Genomic DNA, 13,213 nt, shown 5'->3' with positions numbered 1-13,213 from the left:
CCATAGAGGAGGCTGTTGCAGTAGTCCAGACGGGAGGTGATGAAGGCGTGGATGAGGGTTTCTGCAGCTGTGGAGGAGAGGGATGGACGGAGACGGGCAATGTTTTTGAGGTGGAAGAAGGCTGTCTTTGTGATGTGTTTGTCGAAGGAGAGGGTTTGATCAAAGATGATTCCAAGATTCCGGATGTGAGGGGAGGTGGATACTGGGAGACCATCAATGTTGAGGATGAAGTTTTGGGTGGATTTGGTGAGCGTTTTTGGACCAATGATGATGATTTCAGATTTGTTGCAGTTGAGTTTGAGGAAATTTGATTGAAGCCAAGATTTTATTTCAGTGATGCAGTTTGTCAGTGTAGAGTGTGTGGTGGGGGAGATTGACTTGGTGGAGATGAGGAGCTGGATATCATCGGCGAAGCAGTGGAAGTTAAGACCATGACGGCGGATTAATTGACCAAGGGGGAACAGGTAGAGGATGAAGAGGAGGGGGCCAAGGATTGAGCCTTGGGGGACACCTTGGGGGAGGGGAGCGGTGGGGGATTTACAGTTGTTAATGGAGATGAACTGGTGTCTGTCAGAGAGGTATATACTGCACATACCTAATTTCATGGGCATGCTTGCTCCAGTGGTCTTCAACAGCACATCACAACAGTCCATGTCCCCCCACCCCTCCCCACTAGCCTCCCCATTACCCTCCCCCCCACTCCCACTCTACACCCACTACCCCCCCTTTCCCCCCGACTCCCGCCCTCCCCCCCACTCCCACCTCCCCCCTCCCCCCCACTCCCGCCTCCCCCCTTTCCCCCACTCCCGCCCTCCCCTCCTCACCGTTTCCCCCCACCTCCACTTCCCCTCTCCCCCACCACCCTCCCCTCCTCCCCCTCCCATCCTCCCCCACCCCCACTCCCACACTCCCCCCTCCCCTGCCCCCTTCCCCCACACCCCATCCCCTCTCTGGCGGGCCCAGCGGCGTGGCAAGTCGGGGTCAACGGCGAGTCGGTGCCAGCGAGGTGAGGCGAGCCCAGCGGCGAGTCCGGACCAGTGACGAGGCGAGTCGGGGCCAGTGGCGAGGTGAGTCGGGGCCTGAGGCGAGGTCTGGCCAGCGGTGTGAGGCGAGCGGCGGGGCGGGGCGAGTCGGGGCCAGCGGTGTGAGGCGAGCGGCAGGGCGGGGCGAGAGGCAGGGCATGTGTTTTGCGGAAAATGTGAGGTGAAATCGTAATGGCGGAAATGAAATAAGAAAGCGGAAACTTTCCGCCAAATTTGGAAGGGTTGGGAGGTCTGCTGATTACACTGCGAGAGGCCTAGGGAACCGCAGGTTTTGCCTACTAAAATGGCGGACGTTACGCCCCATTGCGTACTACACTTCAGTATAGGCGTTTTCAACGGAGTGGTCCATCTTGTTCCTCTAGTATATTTGGTTTAAAGTGAGAGAGGAAAATGTAACAGGAAGCTGAGAACAACCCTTTCACACAGAGGGCGGTGGGTCTATGGAAATGGAACCAGCTGCCTGAAGTAGTGATTAAAGCAGGTACAATCACAGCATTTTAAAAGATATTTGGACGGGTACATGGGTGGGAAAGATTTTGAGAGATAGAAAGAACTAGCTGAGATCATCCTAGGGCATCTTGGACCAGCTGGGCCGAGGGGCCTGTATGATCCATGACAAATCCATTTGTGAAGTTGATTATGAAGTGGTTTCACTGTGATGATTGCAACGTCACTCCAGCAAGGTCTGAGCTGGTGGGAAACAGGATCTTGCCATTTCCACATGCAGTCAAAGAAAGATCAGAAGGAGTTCAAGAGATTGAACTCCGAGTGGTTTCAATGAACACAAATTTCATATTCGGCACTGCCCCACAGTTTACAGATCAAGCAAACAGAATCCAAGTTATTGCCAACATTACTACAGTCCTTCACCACATCTTGCCTCAGGTTGATCAGAACATTGCTGGCAGAACATAGCTGAAAGGGGGAGGTTAACAGATTGTTTTAAAACAAGGGTTTAAAATTACCACCTGTGACTTACAGTTTTCACTGGACAAGAAATATCGTGCTTCGAGCAAATAGATTGAGGTATGTTTACCAGTCTCCCCGTTTCCAGGGAATTCACTGGATTCAGACCAAAAAATACTGCAGATGCAGCAGAGGATTCAGTCACTGAGTGATAAGGATACTGGTTGATCAGCTGCCCATCTTCCGAGCCACGGCCGAGATTAACGCTGCCCCTCGACTGCTGCCTTCGTTGGACTGAAGGAAGGTGATGTCACAGTGGGGCGCGAGCTCTTGGACCATCGTGTGAAACCTATGTTTGAATCTGTGGAGCAAAGTGAGATGGGAGCGAATGGTTAACACAGCAGGAAGGTAAACGTTCGGCAAGTTTACACTCACTCACTTTCAGCAAGCCTGGCTCACACTCGCACAACCAATCTAGTTCAATCAACCGCCCCGGAATCAGATCATGAATCTTTCTCCTCACTGAGGTGGATTAGATGTTGCCGTGTGTTGGGAACATGACCCTGCCATTTCATACAAGGTTCAGTGTGGAGAGAGGCAGGAGAAGAGCACATAGGGCGCAGCGGTAGAGTTGCTGCCTCACAGCGCCAGAGACCCGGGTTCGATCCCGACTACGGGTGCTGTCTGTACAGAGTTTGTACGTTCTCCCCGTGACCACATGGGTTTTCTCCGGGTGCTCCGGTTTCCTCCCACACTCCAAAGACATACGGGTTTGTAGGCTAATTGGCTTTGATAAATTGTAAATTGTCCCTAGTGTGTGCAGGATAGTACCAGTGTATGGGGTGTTCAATGGTCGGCGCAGGCTCGGTGGGCCGAAGGGCCTGTTTCTGCGCTGTATCTCTAAACTAAACTAAACTAAGATGATTTATGGACAACTTGGTATTTTCATAAGTCCGACCTTGCCTTTCCCCAATGGTGCTTTGGATTATAGGCATTATTTTCCACCAGGTGGCGCTGTCAGCGATGGCAGCCTCGCCAACAGTTAATGTTAATGTGTTAATGTGTTAACTGTATGTGTTAATGTTCTCTGGTTTGTTTTATGTGGGGTTGGGGGGGAGGGGGTCGGGGGAAACTTATTTTCAATCTCTTACCTTGCCGGAGATGCGATTGTTTTCCGGATCGTATCTCCGGTCGCTCTGCGGCCTAACATCATGGAGCTGGCGGCCTTGCTCGAGACTGACTTTGAGCCCCACTGCGGGGCGTGGACTAACCATCGGAGCCTGCGACCCCTTGTCTGGGATCGACGCTCCAACCGCGGCCTGCGGATTTCACCATCGAGGAGCTCGCTGTCTCGGGTCGAGACTGATGTCGGGAAGCTCCAAGCCTCAGAAGGTCCGACCAGCCCCGACCCGGGGTCCGATCGCCCGGCGCGGGGGAGCTGAGATCCCCCCGATGCAGGAGCTTGATCGCCCCGACACGGAGGGTCCGACTGCCGGCTACGGGAGCCAAGATCGTCCCGACAACGGAAGGGTCGAGGCCCCCGACCGCGGGAGGACAAATAAAGGAAGAGATTGAACCTTTATTTTCACCTTCTATCACAGTGAGGAATGTGGAGGAGTTACTGTGGTGGAAGGTCAAGTTAAAACATTATGTTAATGTATGTCTTGTTGCTTTTTATTGTTATGACTGTATGGCAAATCAAATTCCTCGTATGTTGCAAAACATACTTGGCTAATAAAGTATGATTATGATAATGATTCTGATTTTCTTTGGAATGGAGCCCTGATGGAAGAGACGTACTGAGGACTGCTCAGGGCAAAGGAGGCACTGGCAGGTATGGAGAGCTGGAACTAAGCAAATTCCTTAAGTACAAAGTTGTAGGAGTGCACTCAAGAGGGAAATAAGGAGGACAAGAGGAGGCAAGACAGCTTCGGCAGATAAGGTACAGGCGAATTCTAAGAGATTTAATGATTTAAAGGATAACTAGGGTGAAAATAAGTCCCCTTAAGGATCAATCCGGGTGTCTACACCTGGAGCCACAGATGAGTGAGGTGTTGAGTGAATATTTCTCCTCTGTATTTAGCATGGAGAAGGTCGTGGAGCCTGGGGGATTAAGGGAAATGGATAGTGATTTATTGGCAGTGTTTAAGCACATTAAGGTGGCTTCATCAAGTGTATTCTGGGACATTGTGGGAAGCAGAGGGAGAAACCGCATGGATTGTTAGGGTTGCTTTGGGCATGCGTTTTTTGTAGCACACAAATTTAAATTCGTTTTTTTAAAGAGGTGACCAAGAAAATTGACAAAGGCAAGGCAGTGGATGTTAGCAGGGTCTTGACGAAGGTCGTATGGTCATAAGAAATAGGAGCAGAATTAGGCCATTCAGCCCATCATGTCTACTCCGCCATTCAATCATGGCTGATCTATCTCTCCCTCCTAACCCCATTCTCCTGCCTTCTCCCCATAACCACTGACACCCGCACTATTCACACCCACTACCAGGGGCTGCCCTGCCTGCAGTCTGTCTGTCCTTTTCAAACTCTTTTTGTTATTTTTGGTAAGTTTTAAAAGTTTGTGTAGATGTTCTCTGGTTTGTTTTATGTGGGGGGTGGGAGAGGGGGTCGGGGGAAATCTGTGACTGTGAGCATTTGAGAATTCCACCCTGTGCTAAATATTCTGACTGTCTCGCCTATTAGTGCCTCTCATAGTTTTACACACTTCTACCTGGTCTCCCCCCAGCCTCAGATTCTTGAGTTGTTGCCCCGTAGCAAAGAACATTTGACAATAGACAATAGGTGCAGGAGGAGGCCATTTGGCCCTTCCAGTCAGCACCACCATTCAATGTGATCATGGCTGATCATTCTCAATCAATGCCCCGTTCCTGCCTTCTCCCCATACCCCGTGACTCCGCTATCCTTAAGAGCTCTATCTAGCTCTCTCTTGAATGCATTCAGAGAAATGGCCCCCACTGCCTTCCGAGGCAGAGAATTCCACAGATTCGGAATAGTTGGAATATGCACAGTTAGTTTAGTTTAGACATACAGCACGGAAACAGGCCCTTTCGGCCTACCGGGTCCACGCATTAACACTATCCTATACCCACTAGCGATCCTCGCACACTAACACTATCCTATACCTACTAGTGATCCTCGCACACTAACACCATCCTATACCCACTAGTGATCCTCGCACACTAATACCATCCTATACCCACTAGTGATCCCCGCACACTAACACTATCCTATACCCACTAGTGATCCCCGCACACTAACACTATCCTATACCCACTAGTGATCCCCGCACACTAACACTATCCTATACCCACTACCGATCCTCGCACACTAACACTTTCCTATACCCACTAGCGATCCCCGCACACTAACACCATCCTACACCCACGAGGGACAATGTTTACATTTACCAAACCAATTAACCTACATACCTGCACGTCTTTGGAGTGTGGGAGGAAACCGAAGATCTCGGAGAAAACCCACGCAGGTCACAGGGAGAACGTACAAACTCCATACAGACGGCGCTCGTAGTCGGGATGGAACCCGGGTCTCCGGCGCTGCATTCGCTGTAAGGCAGCAACTCTACCGCTGCGCCACCGTGCCGCCCTTGTTGTTGGAAACAGACCTAAATTAAATCGGGGCTCTCAGTAGGAAACTAGACAGGCTTGAGGGGAAGTCATCTGAAGAGTTATGAGAAAACACCAACAGAATTTAATGGAATTTCCTGTAAGGAAGTGGCATGGAATCCAAAGGTCGAATTGCTTTCCTTTGTACGATACAATAGACAATAGACAATAGGTGCAGGAGTAGGCCATTCAGCCCTTCGAGCCAGCACCGCCATTCAATGCGATCATGGCTGATCACTCTCAATCAGTACCCCGTTCCTGCCTTCTCCCCATACCCCCTCACTCCGCTATCCTTAAGAGCTCTATCCAGCTCTCTCTTGAAAGCATCCAACGAACTGGCCTCCACTGCCTTCTGAGGCAGAGAATTCCACACCTTCACCACTCTCTGACTGAAAAAGTTCTTCCTCATCTCCGTTCTAAATGGCCTACCCCTTATTCTTAAACTGTGGCCCCTTGTTCTGGACTCCCCCAACATTGGGAACATGTTTCCTGCCTCTAATGTGTCCAATCCCCTAATTATCTTATATGTTTCAATAAGATCCCCCCTCATCCTTCTAAATTCCAGTGTATACAAGCCTAATTGCTCCAGCCTTTCCACATACGACAGTCCCGCCATTCCGGGAATTAACCTAGTGAACCTACGCTGCACGCCCTCAATAGCAAGAATATCCTTCCTCAAATTTGGAGACCAAAACTGCACACAGTACTCCAGGTGCGGTCTCACCAGAGCCCGGTACAACTGTAGAAGGACCTCTTTGCTCCTATACTCAACTCCTCTTGTTACGAAGGCCAACATTCCATTGGCTTTCTTCACTGCCTGCTGTACCTGCATGCTGCCTTTCAGTGACTGATGCACTAGGACACCCAGATCTCGTTGAACATCCCCTCTTCCTAACTTGACACCATTCAGATAATAATCTGCCTTTCTAATCTTACTTCCAAAGTGAATAACCTCACACTTATCTACATTAAACTGCATCTGCCATGTATCCGCCCATTCACACAACCTGTCCAAGTCACCCTGCAGCCTTATTGCATCTTCCTCACAATTCACACTACCCCCCAGCTTAGTATCATCTGCAAATTTGCTAATGGTACTTTTAATCCCTTCATCTAAGTCATTAATGTATATCGTAAATAGCTGGGGTCCCAGCACCGAACCTTGCGGTACCCCACTGGTCACTGCCTGCCATTCCGAAAGGGACCCATTTATCCCCACTCTTTGCTTTCTGTCTGTCAACCAATTTTCTATCCATGTCAGTACCCTACCCCCAATACCATGTGCTCTAATTTTGCCCACTAATCTCCTATGTGGGACCTTGTCGAAGGCTTTCCGAAAGTTGAGGTACACCACATCCACTGACTCTCCTTTGTCAATTTTCCTAGTTACATCCTCAAAAAATTCCAGTAGATTTGTCAAGCATGATTTCCCTAAATTTTCAGTGATACAATTTTGTAAATACAACGGGCAGGTGCCAGCTTTGTACATGGTTACCACCAATGTTTTTATATAGTCAAGGTGAATATCTGAAAATATCATGAAGTTTAGTTTAGAGATACAACGCGGAAACAGGCCCTTCGGCCCACCAGGTCCGCGCCGACCAGTGATCCCCGCACATTAACACTATCCTACACCCACTAGGGACAATTTTTACATTTACCAAGCCAATTAACCTACAAACCTGTACGTCTTTGGAGTGTGGGAGGAAACCGAAGATCTCGGGGAAAACCCACGCAGGTCACGGGGAGAACGTACAAGCTCCGTACAGACGGCACCTGTAGTCGGGATCGAACCCGGGTCTCTGGCACTGCATTCGCTGCAAGGCAGCAACTCTACCGCTGCGCCACCGTGCCGCCCAAGCAGATGGCGATTGTGAGCCTGGTTTACGTCTCTTCTGAATTTTATTTTCATTGAGTTCAAGGATGCAATATAAAGTGATGACCTGCTTCGGGGCAGACTTATTCCCATAATAAGTGTTTTATAAGTGCATGTAATTAGAAGAAAGAGAACTTAAATAGGAGCGTTCACAGGCAGACTATGGCCTGGTGGAATGATGTTTTGGTCTGAAGCTGATCGTTCCCCTGAAAGATAGACACAAACTGCCGGAGTAACTCAGCAGGACGGGCAGCATCTCTGGGGTGGAGGAATGGGTGACGTTTCGGGTCAAGACCCCTCTTCAGACCCGACCCAAAACGTCACCCATTCGATCTCTCCAATGATGCTGCCTGTCCCGCTGAATTACTCCAGCTTCTTGTGTCTATCTTTAGTTTAGACCAAATTCTGCAGTTCCTTCCGACACATGTCCCCTGAAAGATTCCGCTCAGGTATGTTGTGTGGGGAAGTGGTCTACGTAGGTACTGGGAGTGTACGTATGTTAAATCCTGTTAACAGACATTGTCGTGAGTTGTAACCTTACTAATGCTGAGTCCATTTTTCCTTTCAACAGGATTGCTTTCTAACTGAGGCCCACATATTTTTTCTATAATATATATTTGACACATTTAAATACCACTGCCTAAAGTACACTTAAAGTATGAAAATACGGTACTAAATTCAACAATCAACATTGGAGAGTCATGTTGATTATTCTCCCAGTGAAACACAATCTGAGATGTAATTACAGAGGGGAGTGTGTCTAATTCAATATGCTCTTGCACTCTTGATTTTTCTTTTGGTGATACTTGATGACAGACAAATTGGAAGTTACGAGGTTGAACTGTTTTATGCGCTACCAGTGGTTCAGTGAAAACTTTATTTATCCTCTAAATCTTCAATACAATACAATACAATACAATACAATATATCTTTATTGTCATTGTACAGGGGTACAATGAGATTGTTGTACAAGGGGCACAATCGCGTTGAAAGACTGCTCCCTGTATGCTTAATATTATTATTGTGTCACCCAGCAGCACGTTGACAGGTGAAGCAAGTCGGTTTTGGGTACAGCGTGTGAAATCTCTGGGTAACACCAGAGGACCCAGATTTACATTGATTTCCACTTAAGCAAATCTCGCCATTTACCCAGAGGACGTTTACCACTAGTTCGTGCCTGCATTGTCTCTTCTGAACGGAGACCCGACTTTTTTTCTGGGCCGTGTCTCCGTTCCCGCTGCAGCCTACCATCGGCCAAACACCTAGAGCTGGCTCCTTACAGACAGCACCTGTAGTCGGGATCGAACCTGGGTCTCCGGCGCTGCATTCACTGTAAGGCAGCAACTCTACCGCTGCGCCACTGTGACCACCTGGGGCTCTGATTCGCAGAGCCCGCGGACCGGACTTACCATCTGCGGAGCTGGCTGCTTTCGGGGGCTGTGGTGGCGCCGCGAGAGCGGCTGCGACTTGCCTTCGGAGGCTTCGGCCGTGGGCCGCGTGGACGTTGGAAGCCCACAGGCCCTGCCCTGGGTGGGGGCCGATATCGGGAGCTCCGGCAGTGGCAGCGTCTTCTCCCGCCCCAAATCGCGGGGCTTGGGTCGGCCCGCCGCGGACCTTTCACCGTCCGGCGCGGCCTGGAATAGGCCGTGGGATTTTCTCCGCCCGGCGGGGGCTTCAATGTCGGGAGCCCCGACCGCTGCGACGTGGCAACCTCAACAGCCTGACCGTGGGAGAAGACGGCAGGGGAAGAGGAAGGACATTCTGGCCTTCCATCACAGTGAGGAGGTGACTGGGGGAGACTCACTGTGATGGATGTTTCTTTTTTTGTTTTGTGTTGGTTTGTGATTGTGTGTGTGTTATTGCTTATTTTTATTGCTCTTATTGTTGGTAACGGAATTTCGTCCAAAAGACTTGTTTTTTTGGACGACAATAAAGGCAATTCTGATTCTGATTCTGCTTCTGATGGTTTAACAGAGCACAGATGCTGGAGTGCTGACCTCCAGAATGGCGTCTGGTGTCAAATCAGTGGTGCGTGCCGATTCACGTAAAACCGCTGCTGTTTGGCGCTTTAGATGCTGTTTGTTTTTTAGATTTCTTTTAGATTTCGAGATACAGCGCAGAAACAGGCCCTTCGGCCCGCCCAGCGATCCCCGCACATTAACACTATCCTACATCTACTAGGGACAATTTTTACATTTATCGAGCCATTTAACCTACCAACCTGTACGTCTTTGGAGTGTGGGAGGAAACCGAAGATCTTGGAGAAAACCCACGCAGGTCACGGGGAGAACGTACAAACTCCGTACAGACGGCGCCCGTAGTCAGGATCGAACCTGAGTCTCCGGCGCTGCATTTGCTGTAAGGCAGCAACTCTACCGCTGCGCCACCGTGCCGCCCCTGGATGTTGTGCACCAACATCCTCATTAACACTGTGTGCCAACACCAGTGCCAACACCAATGCCAACACCAGTGCCAACACCAGTGCCAACACCAGTGCCAACATCACACCTGGCATGAGGAGGTACACAAAATGCACAGATATATTAGATATGATTTTGGAACCAAAGTAACATCTAACAGTGCAAGTAAAGCTGTGCGATACTGAATTTTGTCACATTTGCACACAGCATGGATGGATTATCGTGCTGCTTTGCCATACCTGAGCTAGAAATGAAAATGCTGCATGTCATCCCAGCACCCGACCATTATGAGCACTTGCTCCACATCTCCAACATCGCCATCCCCCTAAACAAGCACAAACTGGGGACAGACACGAACAGCTGGAGTAACTCAGCGGGACAGGCCGCATCTCTGGAGAGAAGGAATGGGTGACGTTTCGGGTCGAGGTCCTTCTTCAGTCTGAAGAGATGCCGCCTGTCCCACTGAGTTACTCCAGCTTCTTGTGCCTCTCCGGTTTAAACCAGCACCTACAGCTCGTCCCCGCACACTTACTGGGGATGCAACTTGTAAACGGATCCATCAATCCCAACTGAGATCCTCATCGCTTCTCTGCACTTGTTCTCGCACATGTGATTGATAACGCCGGCCAGTCCGGCGGCACAGATATGCGCTGCCCGCGTGGACACACTCGTGCACGCCAGGTGGACAATGTCGCAGTCAACCTCAGATGGCAGCACCCCCAATGCAGTCAGAACTGGAGAGATTTGCTGCTGGTCACCGGTGTCACTGAAGTTAAAGAAGAAAGAGTATGACAATAGTAAATCGTCTTCAACTGCTTGGTACATGATAGTCAACTAACGTAGATAGTGCATTTGTAAAGGAAAACTAGGCCAAGTGGACCCGTTGGGCCTAAACTTCTCCTGCATTGGTGCAGCACCCTCTTCTTCCCCCCCTTCCCTCTCCCTCCTCCTCCCCCCTCCCCCCCTCCCCCTCCCCTCCCCTTCCCCTCACCCCACTGCATCCCCCTCCACCTCCCTCCCCCCACCCCTTTTCCCCCTACCCCCCTCCACCCCTTCCCCACTCCCCTCCCCCTCCCCTCCACCCCTTCCCTCCACCCCCCTCCCCCTCCCCCTCCCCCACTCCATCCTCCTCAACCCCCCTTATCCTCCCCCCATCCTTCCTTCCCCCCTCTCTCCCTCCCCTCCCTCCCTCCCTCCCTCCTTAAGAGATAGATTTAAACTTTAAAATGTGAATAACTTTAAAAATAGAACACCGATTTCAATTAAACTTCTTCCATTAGCACCAAAGGGACGACGGTGAGTAAGGTCGGCCTAAAATTGTCACGCTAGTGTGTACCGGTTTGGCTGTAGTTCAAGAACAAACAAACAAACAAACGTGAGTTTTAGTATATAGACACCAGGCTAACTTCACAAAAACGCAGTGCAAAAGGTCATTCATTCTTGCCATAACTTAGCCTGAGTCCCGGAGATGGCTGATCCTGATCTTAGGCACAGGTTTCCACAGCTAAACGTTCAACTACTGGGTGGCGATATTTCCAAATGCTGATATTGTAGCGACCATAGAGAATGGTCCAGGTCGTCGAACCCTCGGATTGGCCAGCGAGGTCACGTGTGAACGCGACCATGGGGATTGGTCCAGGGAGCGACATCGCTGATTGGCCAGCGATGTCATGTGCGCGTTTGGCGCCCGAAATAGCCAGTTCGGCGAAGTCTTCGAAGAAGACAGTAAGTTTTTGATGGTTGTCCTTTACCTTGTTGTTTAACTCTGTATTCGAATATTGCGGCTGCAATAAACTTCCTTTACAACCAACAAGTTTTCGGACTCGCCATATTGGTGACCCCGACGTGATCTGGACAATCACCGACTAAGCAGGAACCCGACGCCTCGTTGACGATGACCACACCGGAGTTAAGCGCGGAAAGCGTTCACCTTCCGTTGTTTTGGACGCACGCACCGCAAGCTTGGTTTACCCACACCGAAGCTCAATTTCACATAAAGAAGATATCGGACGAATCCACGATGTACTACTACCTCGTCAGCGCTCTATCGCCAGACACGACCAAGCGCGTGATGCGGTTCATCGTGAATCCACCTGCGGAAAGCAAGTACGAGGCCATGAAGAAAGTATTACTGCGAATCTTCGGGTTTAATAAGCATGGTGGTGCGGCAAGACTTCTGCACCTACCGGATCTTGGAGATCAACTGCCTTCCGTCCTCATGTCCGAAATGATGATGCTAGCCGGTGAGCATACGGATTGCCCTATGTTCGAACAGGCATTCCGCGAGAGACTTCCTGAGGATGTCCGACTGCTGCTCACGGATTGTTCTTTTAAGGACCCCGAAGCATATGCAGCGAGAGCGGACGCGCTCATAGCGGCAAAAAACAAGGCAAGCGGTTCGATCAACAAGGTCTCGACATCAGTGACCACGCCACAGCGACGGCAAGATGGCGCCACGTCTCCCGCCAATTCTCCGAAAGCCCGCCAAAAAGATCCGCACAAGCGCGGCTGGTGCTATTATCACCTACGATGGGGTAGCGAATCCCGCAACTGCCGTTTGCCATGTACCTTCGCGGGAAATGCCTCGGCCGATCGTACATAGAGGCAGTTACGATTGGCCAGAACCGGCGCCTCTATGTCCATGATCGATTCACGGACACAGAATTTTTGGTGGACACGGGAGCCATCGTCAGCATAGTGCCGCCGACCGACCTCGAAACCAGATCGGGTAAGACAGGTCCCACCCTCATCGCGGTTAATGGCAGCCCAATTCGCACTTTCGGTATACGGAAGATGTCCCTTGTGTTAGGCCTCCGCACGTACGAATGGCCATTCATCATAGCCGACGTCAAACAAGCGATCCTGGGCGCAGATTTTCTCTGGGCTTTTTCACTGGTCCCTGATGTCCGCGGTAACGACCTCCGACCCTCCGCCGAAGATGAGCACGTCGCTCCGACAATCGCCTCCTCGCCCAGCCCTACTGTCCAGGCCGTCGTCGCGGCCCCCGACTCGTACGCTGAGATTCTGGCAGAGTTTCCAGAGCTGCTCATTCAACGTTTTGACACGCCTTCGGCCAAGCACGGCGTGGTCCATCACATCCGCACCGAAGGCCCTCCCGTTTTCGCTCGGGCCAGGAGACTACCGCCAGACAAACTGGTGGTGGCACGGGCGGAGTTCAGGAAGATGGAGGAAATGGGAATTGTCCGTCAGTCTGACAGCCCGTGGGCCTCGCCGTTACATATGGTCTCCAATGCATCTGGGGGGTGGAGACCATGTGGCGATTATCGGCGTCTCAATGCTGTCACCACGGCTGATCGCTACCCCATACCGCAC

At 50.7% G+C, this 13,213-nt stretch overlaps 1 protein-coding gene across 1 annotated transcript in view; it reads right to left on the bottom strand.

Moving 5' to 3' along the window:
• Nucleotides 1-2,050: 2,050 nt before the first annotated feature.
• Nucleotides 2,051-13,213, bottom strand: part of gck (glucokinase (hexokinase 4)) — a 51,848-nt gene continuing 40,685 nt past the window's right edge. Inside the window, exons 9-10 of the mRNA XM_078429181.1 lie at nt 10,413-10,646; nt 2,051-2,310 (exon numbers count right to left, since the gene is read on the bottom strand). Coding sequence (XP_078285307.1) covers nt 2,178-2,310; nt 10,413-10,646 — 367 coding nt within the window. The 3' untranslated portion in view covers nt 2,051-2,177. The remainder of the gene's footprint in view (nt 2,311-10,412; nt 10,647-13,213) is intronic.

The sequence above is a fragment of the Rhinoraja longicauda genome, chromosome 36 (assembly GCF_053455715.1).
Source record: "Rhinoraja longicauda isolate Sanriku21f chromosome 36, sRhiLon1.1, whole genome shotgun sequence".
Classification (NCBI taxonomy): Eukaryota; Metazoa; Chordata; class Chondrichthyes; order Rajiformes; family Arhynchobatidae; genus Rhinoraja; species Rhinoraja longicauda.
The sequence above is the reverse complement of the archived record's forward strand: the minus strand, read 5'-3'. Positions and strand labels throughout refer to the sequence as shown.